Here is an 18,940-nt window from a genome sequence, read left to right as displayed (position 1 = left end):
TCTGCCTGCCTCTGGTGACCTGCACGTGGAACAGGGAGCATTTCGGAGAATGCTACCCTGGAGGTTCTGGATTTAAGTTTTCTACCTAAGAGCCTAAATTTGGCTTCCAGAACCTCCCTCTCATTTTCCTAATCTCCTCCAGGGGCGGATTGGCCTATCGGGGGATCGGGCATCCCCCAGTGGGCCAATCGCTCCAGTCACGTGGTCTGCCGTGTGCGGCCTTGACAGAGCCGCGCTCGGCAGTCCACGTGATGTGTCCTGGGCCAGCCTGGGCAGCGAATACCCAGGCCGGTCCGACATCGTGAGTCTGCCGCTGATCTCCTCCCTTCAGATGTCTCCTCTCTGCTACTTGGTTTCCTCTCCTTTAACCTACCATTTACTTACCCCTCCCTTCTCCATTATCTCCTCAGTCATTATTGCTTGTTAAAGCAACCAAGAAAGTTGCTCTTAGGTATCCCTATCCACTTGCCTCTATCTCCTCTTTCTTATCAGCATCACAGAGGGCAATGCACCATAACAAGACCTCTAGTGACTTTGCTGGGGAAAACAATTTTTTCTTTCTCTGAAGTTATTTTTAGTAGTCTACTTGTATTGCTACTCCTGCACATTAGTTGATATTGCCAACACAGCACTTAAGAATCATACATTTATTATTTATTACTACTCAGCTGGGTAAACAAAGATTCAGGCAGCTGTGTACAACCCAGGTCCCACACAAAGAAGTCGGGGTAATAGGGCCCATAAGAATCCTTGTTCCAGCCCCTCTCCTCCCATATTCTACAGGCCGAGTATATCCTTCAGTTTATCAGTGCATGAAAGATCCCAACTCCTGCAGCTGGGGGATGGTTAATTGTGTTCTTGGGTAGGTGGTATTAATTGGCCATTTGGCTTCTGGAAATAATAAAAGTTGATTGACTACTGAAATCAGTTCAAAATCAGAGAGACAGAGCAGGATCAGGCATACAAGGCTTTTGTTACCTCTTGTGATCATTTTCATACATTTTCAGCATTGGTTAGAGAAAATACCTTGAGCTTCATCACTGCTGCACCATAGAGATTGTTTAATGTGAGCAAACGAGACAAACTACTATCTATGACCATTTAAACAATAGCCAGCCAGTGCCACTGACTCTTTCAAGCACCCTAGTTTGGGGGAATTCAGCACCCAACTTTCTACTGTTCTATGTCCACATGATTCAAACACACTTTTTTTTTTCTTTTTTTTACCAGGGTACTATCACAAAACCAGACATGAATAGGAAATATTAAAAGCTCTTTTATTTTGAAAGAACATATTTAAAGTACCATATCAGAAGAATTCCAAAACAGTTAGATGAATTAATAAGCATGAACAGCATTTTCAACTATTTTTCAACCTAATCTGTGGAAAGTTCCTAAATTTAATACATGGCCGAAAGGAAATGGACAAACAAGAAAAGCATGTAATGTGATGGCGAGATGGCAGGAAGGGAGAGCAAAGTAAGAGGCTCACTGTCTGCTATTGGGGCCCTGGAAACTGACCTCCATGTAAATACTGGCTATAAACCCAGTCTAATCTAAGTTATGGAAAGCTGAAACTTCAAAACACAGGGACTAAGCCACACCAAAAAACTCAAACTTGCATGCATTCTTTGATAAGTGAACTGCAGGGAATGTGATGTGACCCAGGTCCTTGTAGGAGACTTAAGGCTTTTTGCAATTCTTCCTTTTCCCTATACTTTGTTGCACTTTTAGTGCTGATTGCTACCGTATAATACAGGATAATTAGGGTTGACAACTGCCTCTATTTCTGCTGGTCACGCTGACCCATTCTTGGGTTTACCCAGGACGTGTAGTTCCTGCTTTTCTTATGAAAATCAAAATATTCATATACACTTTCTTTATTTCATCTTCCCTCACCACTTATGATTAAGCATGTTTTTGCCTGTACATGGGAACCTTGCCCTAAATGGAGTCCGTCTGCTCTTGCCAGTTCATCACCTAAAGTCCCAAACCTCGACTCAGAGCATCATGGTCTGTGGGCGATAGAGGAGATACGTACAGGAGGAGGGAGATCTCATAAAACAAATACAGGACATGATATGATACAGAAGCTGAACTCTCTCTATCACTATCATTCTTGAAGTGCAGCTGTATTACCTTGACAGTCTAATTTTTATTTTAAAAAAATATATATTGTTTTACTGTATTAGAAAATCAGTCATATTGAAAGAGGATCATGGGGCCCATCAACCCTCATCAGAAATATGAAAAGATATCTAACAAGTACTTCCCTAAATAAAGTAAAGGGAGTCAAGCCAAGCAATTCACAAAAAAATAACTGACTACTGAAAAAGTCTAAAGTTTTGTTTCGCCATCTGCAACATTTATAAGAGAATCAATGCATCAGTGTAGCAGTAGATTTTGTTAAGTTTAATAAATTATATTCTTTGTAAAGTGCCTGGCTTAGCTTCTTCCATTTTACAGACCTTGGCAGCTCTGTGATTTTTTTTTTGTAAATTGCCAGATGCACCTTTGGTATACCTTATATTTATACTGTATGCTTTTTTTTAATTCCATGTCAATTGCACTAGATTTCTGCACAAAGAACTATATGCAGGCATTTATACTTTGATAAAATTAAAACATTATGTAATCAGAATAAGAACCAGGGTTTGTCTGGCAGCTCAGCAGCAGTGCTGTGCACTGCCATTTTGGGATACTTGTGTTCAGTTCCTGAGCCTAGTTTTTGCTTCTAAGGCTAGCTGGGGTTGAGGAAACTGCAGAGGCAGAATGTACAGCCCCAGGAGAGGAAGAAGCTCTAGCATTATATAACAGTGGTTAAGACTGGTGTACTCACACCAGATTCCCATAGCAGGTGCTATCTCTGCACCCTGATCTGTCATTGCAGTTTCTGGGCTAGATAGGAGAAGGGATTAAAATTAAGCTTCTCTTCAGATAGTTGTAAATGAAGGCTCATGGTGTGGCAGCTTCAATGGAAGCTATTTCTGATTAAGCTGCAAGCCCTAAGGAGCAGTAGGAAACTGCTAGGCCAAAAATGTAAAAACAAAAAAAAAAATGTAAAAGGAAGAAGAAACAATTGAAAAGGGACCAAAAATGATATGTCCATAAGGATACCTGCTTATATCTCACCAGCAAAGTCCCACGATAACTTGCTATGAAAGGAGTTATGTTCCTTTGAAACAAACTGGGAGGAATTAGTCATTCAGAAAAAACACCATAGTATAAAGATGATTCACAACAAGAATCCTACCGAATTTGCTCTGGAGATTTCCTGAAACACAAAGACAGCAGAAACTAGAAGCATCACTGAGTACTAGCAGATGCTTTCTTTAGCTGTTGCGCCCACCCTACACTTTTAGATACCCACCCACCTTCATTAGGACATCATAGAAGCAAGAAGTTCAGGGAGTTAAGTCATACTAAATAGCAGAAGGTGGGGTATCAAAGAAGCACTGCTGGAATTATGGGGTGTCAAGGAAGCACTGCTGGAACCTATTCTTTAAATGGGGTGTGTGGTTGGTACGCGTCCGAGGACTCCCTTCTCCTGTAGTCTATCTTGTTTTAGGAACCTTACACCGTGTAAGGGGCTGGGTGCAGAGAGGTGCAATACTGGTGGTAGAGGGGGGATGGTACAAACCGGTGAAAGTCCACTGAATACAGAGTCTTCTCTGCAAGCAGGAGGTGCAGGGGCTTTGGAGTTACCTCCTCTTCCTCCTCGCTGGAAACATGGTCTTGCCTCATCACCCGATTGTGCAGTCGGCTAAATTTCCGAGCCTTGATGCTAGAAGAAATGTACCAGGAAGCTGATTATGAAAGAAATGTTGCAGCAGCAAAAGAAAGGAAAATTAGTTCTTACCTGTTAATTTTCGTTCCTGTAGTACCACGGATCAGTCCAGACAGTGGGTTGAGCCTCCTTTCCAGCAGATGGAGACAGACTAAAACTGAAAGGATATCCTATATGAGGACAGAGCCTATCCTGTAACCCTTCAGTATAACTATTGTCAAAGCAGAAAACAACAAAAAACCCGAACAGGATCAAGCAAGCAACCATAAAGCTCAACAGAGCAACAATAGAATAAGAAGACCACCAGAGGACACCTATACACTCTTGCATAACTTGGTATAAAAACCGACTAAGGCTTCCGGTGTAAATGCTCAGTATTTATGTATCATATAAGGAGTCCTAGAATCTGCAAGACATAAGCTTCGAGAGGACGCAGAAAGACAGACAGGGAAGGGCGTCTGGACTGATCCGAGGTACTACAGGAACGAAAATTAACAGGTAAGAACTAATTTTCCTTTCCCTGTACGTACCCGGATCAGTCCAGACAGTGGGATGTACCAAAGCTTCCCTAAACCGGGTGGGACCGAGACAGTCCCGCTCGAAGCACTTGCCGCCCAAAGGAGCCGAAAACTGGGGCGTGCACATCAAGACGGTAGTGCCGAGCAAAGGTGTGCAAGGACGTCCAAGTGGCGTCCCTGCAAATCTCCTGCGGAGAGACAGATTGACTCCGCCCAAGAAGTAGCCTGAAAGTGCAGAGAATGAGCCTTCAGGCCCTCAGGAACTGGCCGACCTTGGCAAAGGTACGCCAAAGATATGGCTTCTTTCAACCACCGCGCAATCATGGTCTGGGAAGCCGGTTTACCACGGTTGGGACCACTCCAAAGGACGAAGAGATGGTCCGAAATGCGAAAGTCATTGGTGACCTGGAGGTAGCGAAGCAGGGCTTGTTTGACATCTAGACGACGGCGATTGCCCCCAGCCGAACCCGCAATCTCCTCTGGAGAAAAGGCAGGGAGTTCTACTGACTGGCTGACGTGGAAGGTGGAAACAACTTTAGGCAAGAAAGAAGGAACCGTCTTGAGAGAGACCCCTGAGTCAGAAAAACGCAAGAAGGGCTTCCGACAGGACAACGCCTGAATCTCGGAGATCCGCCGAGTGGAAGAGATAGAGACCAGAAAGACAGTTTTGAGCGTGAGGTCCTTGAGTGTAGAGTGACGAAGGGGTTCAAACGGAGCTGCACAGAGAGCACGAAGGACCAGGTTGAGACTCCACGACGGGCATGTGGCACGAGAAGGAGGGCGAAGATGCTTAACGCCCCTCAAAAACCGAATCACGTCCGGATGAGCCGCTAGGGAATGACCTTCCACCCGACCCAAGAGAGAGCAGAGCGCAGAGATCTGTACGCGCAGAGAATTGAAGAAGAGGCCCTTGGAGAGACCCTTCTGAAGAAAAGAAAGAACTACAGAGACCGAGGCGGAACGCGTAGGGATACCGGACTCCGCATAAACAGCCTCAAAGACTTTCCAAATGCGCACGTAGGTCAGGGAAGTCGACTGTTTCCGGGCCTGCAGCAAGGTGGAGATAATCTCCTCCTTATAGCCCTTACGCCTCAAACGTCGCCGTTCAAAAGCCAGGCCGCTAGACAGAAGCGATCGGCCTGGTTGAAAAATACAGGACTCTGCCGAAGGAGCCGAGCGAGATGCAGGGGTCCATCCGTCGCCAGATTGACGAGATCTGCGAACCATGGCCTTCGCGGCCACTCGGGAGCCACCAGAATCACTGGCCCCCGGTGGCGTTTGATTTGACGGAGAACTTTCCCCACCAGAGGCCACGGGGGGGAACACGTACAGAAGGACGTCCGCCGGCCAAGGCAGGGCCAGAGCAACTGTCGGCTGAGGAAGTCGGCCTGTTGATTCTCCTTGCCCGCAATGTGGGAGGCCGCCAGGCACTGCAGATGTCGTTCCGCCCAGATGAAGAGGTGGTTGGCTTCCAGGGCCACCATGGGACTGCGAGTGCCCCCTTGGCGGTTGATGTAGGCCACCGTGGTAGAGTTGTCGGACAGGACTCTTACCACCTTGCCGCGAAGAATGGGAAGGAACTCCTGCAGGGCCAGGTGTACCACCAGGGTCTCCAACCGATTGATGTGCCAGCGAGACTGTGTCGGGGACCAAGTTCCCTGGGTGGACCGGGAGAGACAAACCGCACACCAGCCTGAGAGACTGGCATCTGTGGTCACTATCGTCCACTGCGGCGCGTCGAGTGGCATCCCCTGAAGAAGATGAGGAAGCAATAGCCACCACTGCAAGTCGTCGACTGTAGAGTCGGAGAGCGGGAGAACTATGTGGTACTTTTCCGACACTGGCTGCCAGCGGGACAGCAAAGCTTTCTGTAACGGACGCATATGCGCAAAGGCCCAAGGGACGAGGTCTATGGTGGAAGCCATGGAACCCAGGACTTGGAGGTAATCCCAGGCCGTCAGGGAAGACAAGGCAATCAGGTTCCGAATTTGCTCGATTAGCTTGAGAGCGCGTGCACGCGGTAGGAAGACCTTGCCTACAAGGGTGTCGAAGTGGGCTCCCAGGAACTCCAACTCCTGGGAGGGCTAAAGATTGCTCTTGGAAAAATTCACTATCCACCCGAGAGACGTGAGGAGAGATAACACGCGATCCACCGCCTGTTGACAAGAAGCGGCCGACTTGGCCTGGATGAGCCAGTCGTCCAGGTAGGGATGGACCAGGATGCCCTCCCGGCGCAGCGCCGCCGCGACCACCACCATGACCTTTGTGAATGTGCGAGGCGCTGTCGTGAGGCCGAAGGGGAGTGCCCGAAACTGGAAATCCTGATTGAGGATGTGGAAGCGGAGATACGTCTGGTAGTCGCGGTGAATGGGAATATGGAAGTACGCTTCTGCGAGATCGAGTGAAGCGAGAAATTCCCTGGGACGAATCGCTGCTATGACCGCTCGCAGAGTTTCCATGCGGAAGTGAGGAATTTTGAGAGCCTGATTGACCCTCTTGAGGTCCAGTATCGGACAAAAGGACCCGTCCTTTTTGGGTACGGTGAAGTAAATAGAATACTGGCCGGCGCCGCACTCCCTCTCGGGGACGGGGACCACCGCGCCCAGATCCAGGAGTTTGGAGAGGGTTTGTTCCACCGCGACCCTCTTGGAGCGTCCGCAGGGAGAGAAGAGAAAAAGATCTGGCAGGTCGCGAACAAGCTCGAAGGCGTACACGTCTCTGATAATGTCGAGGACCCACTGGTCCAACGTGATCTTGACCCACTCCTCGAAAAACAGGGGAAGGTGGCCGCCAAGGTAAGGGACCGAGGAGAGGTCAGCTGAACTTCATTGCGTGGCGGGCTTAGGGGTGACACGCGCGGGCTGGGCCTCACAAAAGGGCCGCTGCCCATGAAAGGACTGCGACCAGGACTGAGCACGAGAAGAACCCCTCGAAGCACCACCCCGCCCCCGCGGAGCTAGCGATGCTGACCACGGAAGCACGAACGGAAGGGCGCGAAGGACCGGGTAGGTTTAGGGTGGTCCTCCGGAAGTTTATGGACCTTGTTGTCAGCCAAGGAATCCATAAGCTTCTCCAGGTCCTCTCCGAAGAGCATCTTACCTTTGAAGAGCAACGTGCTTAGCCGGGCCTTGGAAGATTGATCGGCCGACCAAGTGCGTAGCCAGAGGAGCCTCCGGGCAGCCACCGCCGAAGCCATCGCCTTTGCCTGAACACAGACCAGATCGTAAAGGGCGTCAGCCCCGTAGGCAATCACGGCTTCCAGACGCTCCGCCTGCTCCGCCTCTGCCGGCGGAAGCTCTTGGGCGCAGAGCAACTGTTGGACCCAGCTAAGGCCAGCCCGAAGCATGAGGCTGCTGCAGCAAGACGCCCGGGACTCCGAGAGCCAAGTCCTCGAAGATATGCTTCAGATGAGCCTCCAGTTTCCGATCCTCTGCGTCTTTGAGAGCTGTCGATCCCTCCACCGGGATCGTGGTGTGCTTGGTGACCGCGGAAACATAAGAATCCACCGTGGGAAACCTAAGTAATTCTAGGCATTACTCCGGGAGGGGATAGAGTTTATCCATAGCCCGCCCCACCTGGAGGGCTCCCTTAGGGGCCTCCCATTCCCGTAGGATCAGGAGCTTAAGCATGGGGTGGAAGGGAAAGGCGGTAGCCGGAGCCCTGAGTCCCCCCAGGACCGGATTCATATCCTTGGGCAGAGAACCTAACAGGGTATCCACCGTGGGATCCTCCAAGCCCAGTTCCTGCAGGACGAACGGGATAAAGGGCTCTAGTTCCTCCTTACGGAACATACGGAGGGCTCTGGGGTCACCCCCCTCCAGAGGGGGGCCATCCAGCGAATCTGGGGGGGTGGTGGGGTCCGGGAGCCTTGGATCCAAAGGGGAGGAGGGAGGGGGGGGGGGGCGCCCCGGTGCCCACCCGCCCCCGAGCCGGCCCCTAGGGCTCCGCAGCCGGGCTAGGAATCAACGGCGCAGAACGGGGGATTTTTGGAGGGGGGGGGTGGCTTTCGTCCTCCTCCTGCAAGCTGGCTAAATAAGATTTGTGCATGAGGAGGACAAATTCAGCCGAAAAAGGGACCCTGGATTTCCCAGAGGGGGGGGGGGGCGAGGCACCCCCTTCCTGGGGACCTGCGGGGCTCAAATCGGGGGGTATATCAAAAAAATTCAGCCCTCCAGCCTCAGGCAGCTCCGAAATCAGGGCCGCTGAAAAACCCAAGATGGCCGCCGTTCCCGGGCTCTGCCGGCTCGGGAATGGCCTGGCCATGCTTGAGGGAGACGATCCCCGGGCTGAATTTGCTTGTCCTGCCGAGGAAGGACCTTCCCCACCCGGCAGGCAAGCAGAGCAGAGGCCCTGCCGTGAAAAACGTGGCGAAGGCAGCCCACAAGAAAGGCAGGCTGCCTGCCGGGGCATAGCAGAGCCGCGGCTGAAGAAAAAAAAGCAGAAAAAAAAAGCTTTGATTGACAGCCTGAAGGGCCGGAATGAGCAGGGGGGACATGCTGACTCCTGCCTGTCTGGCTGCCGGTTCAAGGCCTGCTGAGACCAGAAAAATAAAAAAAACTGGTCTACTGCTGCAAATAAGTTAGAGGTATGTGAGTATCTGCAACTTATTTAAAGTTTTAAATTTGGCTTAATTTTTTTTTTTTTTTTTTACTGAGCGCAGCAGCGGGTTCTAAACCCTCTCGGCAGCCAGATGGGGGGGAGACGAGACTCCGAGAGACTCAGTCCCCACACCTGGAAGCTGTACGGACTCAGGCTATGCAGCGCAAAAGGGACAAAGCCCCCGAGACGGAACAGTCTCCCACACAAAAAAACGAAAAAAGAAGCTAAAAGCTGGAAAATTAACCTAAGATCTAGGAAACTAAAATTTACAGAAGACACAAGAAGTACTTGCTTGATCCTAAGAGAAAAGAAGGAGGAAAGGCTAATTAGCCTAACAGCAGAGAACCGAAGGGGAGCTGCTACACCTGCTGGAGACAGACGAATACTGAAGGGTTACAGGATAGGCTCTGTCCTCATATAGGATATCCTTTCAGTTTTATCCTCATATAGGATATCCTTTCAGTCTGTCTCCACCTGCTGGAAAGGAGGCTCAACCCACTATCTGGACTGATCCAGGTACGTACAGGGAATAATTGGATGGTATGCTAGGTTGGCAGAGTGCTCTGTAGACTTTCATTGCTAGGATTGGATGACTTGGGGGAACTGACACTGGGATACTGAACCTGTCCCTTATTGGACCGAAGGGCTTGGGAGATTAAGTTTAGTATTATTTACGTACCCCGGTATAGAAAAATCTATAAATAAATAAATAAATAAATAAATAGTATACATCAGCATGGAGATACAGAGCTTATCTTGAGAATTGGATGGTTTGAGGATAGACAAAAAGATATAGAGCTACCTCAAGGTCAGGGTGGCTCAGTGGCTAGGCTTTGTATTTCTATGCCATTCTTCTTGAGGAGAAATAAGAATTCCATAGCTATACAAACTTGAGCACAAAAACCTCTCAGATGCTTATCCGCAGTGTAGGGTAGTTACTAAGTAGCAGGTCCACTGTGCAGTGCCTGAGTTGAATAAAATTCACCACAGTCACAATATCTGGTCTAGTCTTCCATCTCCTTATTAATTGGTGAGGACATTTTATATAAAAGGTGAAATTTTGTCCTGCTTGCTAATTTCCTTTCCTTGAGTCCTGCCAGACCAGTCCGGACAAGTGGGTTATGTTTCTTTACAGCAGACTGAAGCAGAGAGCAACAGGTTTGCCTATGTCATCCTTTGTAGGGTGCTTACCTCAGCCTGCTATTTTCTGTAACATGCTTATAATATTACTCCTATGTATTCTCCATTCACCAGTGGCCTTTTCAAGGAGAGAAACAGCAGTGACTCACCCAACCTTGGCAGACCAACTAACAAGAAGCCTATCAGGACTCCTAACTGTAAAGTATAACACTCTATACACTTATATCTTCAGTAAGGCTGGTGGGAAACCCATCAACAAAAGAACAAAGAACGAGAGCAGTTCAAGCAACCAGCAGTCTAAGAGGACTCAAGGAAAGGAGATTAGCAGGTAAGATTAAATGTAATCTTCCTTAGCATCCTGCCAGACCAGTGGGATGTTCCAAAGCCAACTCAGACTGAACATAAGAAATTGCCATACTGGGGTCAGACCAAGGGTCCATCAAGCCCAGCTTCCTGTTTCCAACAGTGGCCAATCCAGGCCACAAGTACCTGGGATATTGCTAGGCCTTCTCTCAAAATGCCTGAGCCAAAGGCAGTATCTTCTCTGGCTCAAATGTTCAGATGATAATGCTTTGTGAATGAATGCAAGGATTCAGAAGTTGCTGCTCTACATATCTCTAAAAGAGAAACTAGCCACAGCTCCGCACACAAAGAAGCTCTAGGTCCTGATCAAATGAACCTAAGGCTTCTAGGATATGTCAAACATTTTGAAATGTATACAGAACTGATGGCCTTCTTGATCCATTATGTACAATAAGCTTTAGAAGCAATTTCTCCTTTCATTCGTCCATTAAAATGTATGAACATATGGTCAAATTAGTTACCTTCAAATATTACCAAAGCACTCTGCTAACATCCAACTGGTGAAGATCTTCCCTACCCTCCACCAAGGAATCCTTCCTAAAGGAAAGAAGGAAAACCATCTGCTTGAATTGAAATTGCAAAACCACCTTAGGCAAAATGGAAATGTGCGGATTACAACTGCTTCATTGAATCATCTGAGAAAGAGCTCCATACAGAAAAGAGCTTGAAGCTCTGAAATTTGCATCACTGAGCATATGGCTACCAGAAACACTGCCTTCAAGGGTAGATCTTTCAGAGACACTCTTTTGAGGGGGTCAAAGGGAGCACTATCCAAGCTCTTAGAACCAAATTTAGATTTCATAAGGGAACCAACTTCTTAATGGATGACCTAATATATTTTACCTCTTTCAGGAAAAACAAAATATCTGGATGCACCACCACCGATGAACCTTGCAAATTAATGGAATAGCAAGTAATAGCTGCCACCTGTACCATGAGAGAATTAAGTGCGAGCACTTTTTCCAGACCTTCTTGCAAGAAGGTTAAAACCATAGCCACTGATGCCTTTCACAACAAATTAAGCCTAGCTGAACACCAAGACTCAAAAAATCCTCTTCAGCCTCACATAAGCTAGTGAGGTGGATCTCTTACAGGCCTGTAAAAACTCAGCAACCACCTTATCGAAATAAAATTTCCTCACTAGATATGTCCTCACCATGGCCAGGCTGTAAAACAAAACCAAGCTAGATCCTCACATACTTCTGGGCATTGTACCAGAACACACCTGATCTGTGGAAACCTGAGGGGCTTTCCTTCTTTGACACTCATGAAATCTGCAAACCAAGGGCATCTGATCTAATCCAGTATCAACAGAATCACTAAATTTTGAGCTCTGGCTACTTTCTGCAAGGCTTGTCCTACAAGAGGCTATGGAGGAAAGATACAGCGGTCTGCAATGAGGCCATAGCTGAATTAAAGTAAAGGATTCAGACTCTCAGAACCTTCCTCACTTCTGTGGCTGAAGAACTTGGTCACTCTGGCATTCCTCCTTGTTGCCATTAAGCCCATAATAGGCCTTCCCAGCCTGGTCAGAATTAGGGCTAAGGCCCTCTTTGAAATTTCCTACTCTCCTGGATCTAGAGTATGTGACAAGAAATCCACTTGGACATTCTCTACCCCTGCTCGGAGGGCTGCTGACAACACCTGTAAGTGCTTTTTGATCTGCTTTGGCCACCTGAGATCTCTGGTTCCATCCTGGTGAGTCACATGCAACTCTACTACTACAATGCCTGAAAGGATTCACATGACTTTTCCTTGCATTAGCTGAATAAACTCCTGTAAGGTCTTTGTATGGCTCATTTTTCCAGCCAACTGATGGATAAAATAGCATTCAGAGGACTCCATGTCCCCTGCACTTTGAGCTCCCTGAAGGAAAAGACTGGCACCAGTTGTTAAGGTCACCTAAGATGGGGTTTTCAGATTCACTTTGACTGCCAGGTTCTTCAAATTCAGCCATGAGACCAAACTGCCCCTTTTGTCTGCACTCATGGAGTATACCTGGGACTGAGGTGACCACTGATTCAGAAGAGATTCCTGCAAGGACTGCATATGTGCCCTTGCTCAGGTCACCAAGTCCAGGGCAGCCACCATCAAGCTCAAGACTTGCAGATAAGTTCCATAATATGAGGCTTTGGTCCAACAAAAGATTGGACCTTGAATCTTGAGAATTCTTTCACAATCATACATACTTGACTACTTTTTGTGTCAAAGTGAACTTCCAGATATTCCAAAAATTGGGTGGGTTCCAGTTTGCTCTTAATGAAGTTCACAACCCAACTAGCGCGTGCAAGAGCTATATCACTCTGGCGGTGGAAGCTCAACACTTCTCCCATGTCTTTACCCTGATAAGCCAATCATCCAGATAAGGAGGAACTAGAACACCATCTTGGTGCAAAGCTGCCACCATTATCACTTTGGATAAAGTAGTTTGGTTGTCGTGTTAGTCCATTTGAATGCACAGACATTTTGGAACTAACAAAAAAAGGACTCCGTTAAAAACTAGGTTTCCTAAGACATTATGAACCATAAAATTATAATGCCTGTCACCTTCTCATCACCCATCAAACCTCATAAGAACATAAGAAATTGCTATACTGGATCAGACCAAGGGTTCATCAAGCCCAGCATCCTGTTTCCAACAGAGACCAATCCAGGGTACAAGAACCTGGCAAATACCCAAACAGTAAATAAATCTCTTGCTACTAATGCTAATATTAAGTAGTGGCTACTCCCTAAGTCTACTTGGTTAAAGGAAAATTAGTTTCTTACCTGATCATTTTCGTTCCTGTAGTACCACGGATCAGTCCAGACTCCTGGGTTTTGCGCCCCCTCTAGTAGATACAGAAAAGTTTACAAAACAAACTCCGCCTTATATAGGATGGTGCCACCTACAGTCCGGCAGTATTAATCAATGTCAAAGCAGAATGGATCCCAACAAACCAGCCTAACTACGCACTACAACTCCTCAACACGGAAGAGAAAAACAAACGGAGCATGTAATTCGGCAGGAACTCAACCTGAAGCTTCACTTGAGGACTATTAACGGAAATCTCTGCAGATCTGAAAGCGCACAGAAGAAAACAAATTGAGCGGAGTCTCCCTCACCTCCATGTGGGCGGGACTCTGGACTGATCCGTGGTACTACAGGAACAAAATTATCAGGTAAGAAACTAATTTTCCTTTCCCTGTACGTACCACGGATTAGTCCAGACTCCTGGGATGTACCAGAGCTTCCTTACTTGGGACGGGATCCGGAGAGGCCCGCTCGCAGCACACATTCACCAAAGTCTCCGGATGCCCAAGCATTAGTTGCAAATCTGTAATGTCTCACAAAATTATGCCAGGATTTCCAAATAGCCGCCCAACAAAGCTCCTGTGGAGAAAACCATCTGACACTCTGCCCAGAATGCTGCCGTAGCCCCACTGGAAGAAATCTACTGCAAAGCACATAGGCCGAGCAAAAGCGACCTTCAGCCAGTGAGTGATGGTAGGCTTTGAAGCCTACTGTCCTCGTTTGTGTTAGGTTGTGACTGCGGGAGTTAGCAATCTGTTATCTTCGGTGTGGACAGACTGCATGGCAGACAGCAGTCTGAAAGTATTTGTGGGTGGATCCTTGGACCAGTGGCAGATGACCATGCCCTTGAGGGAAGATCCCGAGAGGAACCACTGGTCAGGCTTAGAGTATAGAGACAGACACACACTAGTTCTTTTATTAAACAGTATACTGAACCACCAGAGGTGGCAGTAGTGAGCTGGAATGCCCGGCTGGGCTGCAGTCCCTCAAATACTGGAACAGCAATCCCTGGTGGCTGAGCTGTAGAGGAACTGAAATATAGTGAGTAGGCAGGGTATGCAAAGTTCATGTCCCAGTCCAGATGGTAACACTCACATACTGTCTCACAGAAGCCCAGGAGCTGGAAGGTATAGGCCCTCGAGGAGCGAGTACCTGTTTCAGAGAAAGCTCTGAGAGAGCGATGGTAACTCACTGAAGTAGTTTGGCAGTAAAGACTTCCAGGCAGAAGGGAATTCAGCAACAAGTCCGGGAACATAGGCCCTCGAGGAGTGAGTACCGGATCCAGACTGTAACCTGAACAAGAAGAGAGCGAGGCCCCCCCGAGGAGCGGGTACCCCTGGTAAGTCCGAGGAGGTAGAGTAGCTCAGATAGAACGAATACTTATCCTTGCTAACTCCATGTGTTAGCAAATATTGAGACCTTAAATATCTGTTGCGGGTGACATCTTCGGGGGACGCTCCCGAGGTTCACGCCATTGCCGGTACATCAGTTGGGGCTGCGCCGCGCCCCTGCCCCTAGGCCACTCAGTAACATGGTGGATTGCAGCGTGGAGCTGATCCGGGGACGCTGGAGGACCTCGGCAGAAGGACGCCACGGCAGCCAATCTTCCTGCGGGCGAAGAGGCAGGCGCCAAAGAGGTAAGGAGGACGGAGAGGGCGTCAGGCACAGACGGACCCAACAGTACCCCCCTTCAAAGGGTGACTTCCTCTTCAGGTACCAGACTTAGGTTTTGAAGGATGCGCGAGGTGGAACTGATGAAGCATCTCTTTGTCCAGGATATTGGTCTGAGGCTCCCAAGAGTTTTCTTCGGGGCCGAAACTGTCCCACTTTAGAAGGTATTCAAAATTCTTGCCTCTCTTGCGAACATCCAGGACTTCTTCGACCTTGTATTCTAAGTCATCTTCTGCATGGATAACAGGTGGATCTTGAGTCTTGGAAGAAAATTCACTAAGTATAAGTGGTTTCAAGAGAGAAATGTGGAAGGCATTATGGATGTGGAGCCCAGGTGGTAGCTTCAGACAGTAGGTAAGTTGACCAATACGTTGAAGGACTGGGAATGGTCCCACGTAGCGAGGAGCAAACCGAGAGGAAGGTTATTTTGAGCCTGAGGTGCTGGTAGACAACCAGACCTTATTTCCCTGGCTTGAAGACTGGAGCTTGCGCATGGTGCGCGTCGTAGTACTTCTTGGCATGATCACTCGCTTTGATTATTATGTCCTTAGTCTGAGCCCACAATTTATGGATATCATCAGCAGTAGATTGTGCTGCTGGGGACGTCACTGAGAGCTTCAGTGGAAGTGGCGGTGTTAGAGGACGTCCAAAAACCACTTCAAATGGTGACTTTCCAGTAGATGTTGCTGGATGAGAGTTGATGGCGAATTCAGCCCATGGAAGCATTTCGGCCTAGTTGTTCTGTCGGGACGTGACATAGGCTCGTATAAACTGCTTCATAGTACGATTCATCCGTTCCATCTGGCCATTCAACTAGGCTGAAGTGTAGTCCAGAGTGATGTCAAATAACTTACACAAAGCCTTCCAGAAACGTGCCATGAATTGGGACCCTCGGTCAGATACGATGTGCGACGGTAGACCGTGAAGGCAGAATATGCACGTAATGAAAAGCTTTGCAAGCTCCAGGTCTGAGGGTATGCCAGAGAGCGCCATGAAGTGTGCCATCTTGCTAAAGCAATCCACAGTTACCCAGATGGTGTTCATTCCTCTGGAAGTAGGTAAATCGACTACAAAGTCAGTCGCAATGTACGACCAGGGCCGATCCAGAACTGGCAAAGGTTGCATCTGACCCCACGGTTTTCCAGAAGCAGGTTTGTTCTTAGCACAATTGGTGCAGGAGGCCACGTAGGAATAGGTATCCTGTTTGATAGTAGGCCACCAATACAGCTCCTGTATCTTGAGCAGGGTACAATATTGACCAGGATAGCCAGCCAGCTTGGAAACGTGCGCCCAAAAGAGCACTTTCTTCCTGAGGTGCTTTGGAACGATGGTCTTTCCAATGGGCACAGACTGAGTGGATGTCAAGAGGATTTTCTTTGGGTCAATTATGTGCTGTGGCTCATCGGGTATATCCTCCGAGTGAAAGGAACGTGACAGAGCGTCTGCTCTGGTGTTTCGATCTCCAGGATGGAATTTGAGCACGAAATTGAACTGGTTGAAGAATAAGGACCATTTGGCTTGTCTGTAATTCAGACGTTGTGTGTGGCGGAGATACTCGAGATTTTGATGATCCGTGAATACGGTTATTTGATGTTGAGCGCCTTCGAGTCAAGGCCACCACTCTTTGAATGCAAGCTTTATTGCCAAGAGCTCTTTATTGCCAATCCCATAGTTCTTCTTGGCTGGGGAAAATCTTCGGGAGAAGAAGGAACAGGGACGTAAGGCTTTTGAGTCTCCTGTTTGGCTCAACACAGCCCCTACCCCTACATCTGAAGTATCAACTTTGACGATATAAGGGTTTGCTTGGGTCTGGATGCCGTAAGCCGGGTTCTGTGGAGAAAGGCAGCCCTTCAATTTCTCTAACGCGGAAATGGCCTCCGCTGACCATTTTGAAGCATTGTAAGTATTTGTGAGTGGATCCTTGAACCAGTGGCATGATGACCATGCCCTCGAGGGAAGATCCTGAGAGGAACCACCAGTCAGGCTTAGAGTATGGAGGCAGACACACACAAGTTTATTTTATTAAACAGTATGCTGAACCACCAGAGGTGGCAATAGTGAGCTGGAATGCCCGGCTGGGCTGCAGTCCCTCAGATACTGGAACAACGATCCTGGAGACTGAGGCTGGAGAGGAAACTGAAATATAGTGAGTAGGCAGAGTATGCAAAGTTCATGTACCGATCCAGATGGTAACACTCACATACTGTCTCACAGAAGCCCAGGAGCTGGAAGGTATAAGCCCTCGAGGAGCGAGTACCTATGTTCAGGGAAAGCTCTGAGAGAGCGCTGGGAACTCACTGAAGTAGTTTGGCAGTAAAGACCTTCCAGGCAGAAGGGAATTCAGCAACAAGTCCGGGGTAACATAGGCCTCGAGGAGCGAGTACCGGATCCAGACTGTAACCTGAAAAACAAGAAGAGAGCGAGGCCCCCGAGGAGCGGGTACCCCTGGTAAGTCCGAGGAGGCAGAGTAGCTCAGATAGAACGAATCCTTATCTTGCTAACTCCATTGTTAGCAAATACTGAGACCTTAATAGCCGTCACGGGTGACCCTCATCTTCAGGGGACGCTCCCGAGGTTCGCGCCATTGCCGGTACATCAGTCTGGGCCGCACCGTGCGCTCGTCCCTAGGCCACTCAGGAACATGGCGGATTGCAGCGTGGAGCTGATCCGGGGATGCCGGAGGACCTTGGCAGAAGGACGCCGTGGCAGCCAATCTTCCCACGGGCGAAGAGGGAGGCGCCAAAGAGGAAAGGAGGGCGGAGAGAGGACGTCGGGCACCGGACAAACAGTTTGAGACCACTCCATAGTCCAACCCGATGGTCCAACACATGAAAGGCATTTACAATCGCCAGACAACGCAGCAGTGCTCTGCGACCGTCCAGCCTCCGCAAGTCCCTAGACAAAGCATCCGAGTGAGCTAATTTGTATGTAGATGTATATAATTCCATTGTATATAGTTGTATGCAGTTCCTATATTTTCAATCTTTACTGCATTCCATCTCTGTACTTTCTCCAAACCCCATCTCTTCCCTCTGCAATTTCTTGCCTGCCCCACCTCCCCCTCCCCTGTTGATTGTAATTTTCCTCCTTTCTGTTTATTGTACACCGGCATGATGTGTTCACGAATGTCAGTTAAGAAAAGGTCATAAATAAATAAATAAATTTCATGAAGGCCGGTAGTTCCACGGTTGGTCAACCTGAAATGAAGAAAAAGACACCTTTGGTAGAAAAGAAGAACTACTGAAACCCCCGAATCTGAAATCCGCAAAAAAGGGTTTTGAACAGCAAAGCGCCAGGAATTCCGACATCGTACTAGTCGAAGAGATGGCCATTAGAAAAAAAACTACCTTCAAGGTAGTACATGGGAGATTAAAGGATCCAGTTCCTCTCTGTGAAACAAACGGAGCACCTGCGGATCATCCCCCTCCACTAGAGTGGCATTTTCTACCTCATCACCCACATCCTGGGTGGAGGGATCTGCCGTAGCAAGAGGGCCAGACAGCCCATCCCCCGGAGCAGGTTGAGCAGAGCGAGGTTCAGACCTCCCCTGGTCTGTGGAAACCCTAAAAAGTTTAGCCTGGGTAGGAAACTGGGATTCCCAATCAGTCTCAGCTTCCATGTATACCTTATGTAAAAGCAATACGAATTGTGAAGAAAACGGGTGCTGCCGCTTTAAGGCCACCCCCCCCCCCCCGGGGGCAGGGTTGGAGGAGTCGTCGAGTCAGCAGGTAAACCATGCGGTTGTTGTGGGCTGAGGGCCGGCGGGGATAGAGGAGGGAGATCCTCTCCCTCCTAAGAAAAATCAGCGTCTCTGTCTGCTGGAGGCAAGATGGCCGCCGCTCCCACACTGATCGGGAGCGAGCCAGGCCTCTGCCTCCCAGCTGACTGACCACCGCGCGAACCGCGTGGACGTTGTATGGCCGTCCCCCATGCCAAAATTGAGCGCTGCGAAGGCCCCTCGCCCCCGGGAATACATCGGGAGCAGAGGCCTTCGCGGGAGAGCCGGGTCCCCGGCTCCCCACAAGCAGCACACACTGTCCCACGTGGCATCGGGGAGCATGCGAAGCA

The 18,940-nt window shown here is 48.7% G+C and overlaps 1 protein-coding gene across 8 annotated transcripts in view; it reads right to left on the bottom strand.

The window, feature by feature from the left end:
* Positions 1 to 1,263: 1,263 nt before the first annotated feature.
* BHMG1 (basic helix-loop-helix and HMG-box containing 1) overlaps positions 1,264 to 18,940 on the bottom strand; it is a 307,327-nt gene continuing 289,650 nt past the window's right edge. For 7 of the 8 annotated variants that reach the window (XR_003851906.1, XR_003851907.1, XR_003851912.1 and 4 more), the window contains one exon: positions 3,653 to 3,784. Coding sequence is in view for 1 of the 8 variants with exons in the window: in XM_029571046.1 (XP_029426906.1) it covers positions 3,574 to 3,784 (211 nt within the window). In the remaining 7 variants the exon portion in view is untranslated. Of the gene's footprint in view, positions 3,785 to 18,940 lie in introns of all 8 variants that reach the window. The other variant, XM_029571046.1, reaches the window with a different exon arrangement.

This window comes from Rhinatrema bivittatum, chromosome 11 (assembly GCF_901001135.1).
Source record: "Rhinatrema bivittatum chromosome 11, aRhiBiv1.1, whole genome shotgun sequence".
In the NCBI taxonomy this organism is placed as follows: Eukaryota; Metazoa; Chordata; class Amphibia; order Gymnophiona; family Rhinatrematidae; genus Rhinatrema; species Rhinatrema bivittatum.
This window is presented reverse-complemented; position numbering and strand designations above follow the sequence as displayed.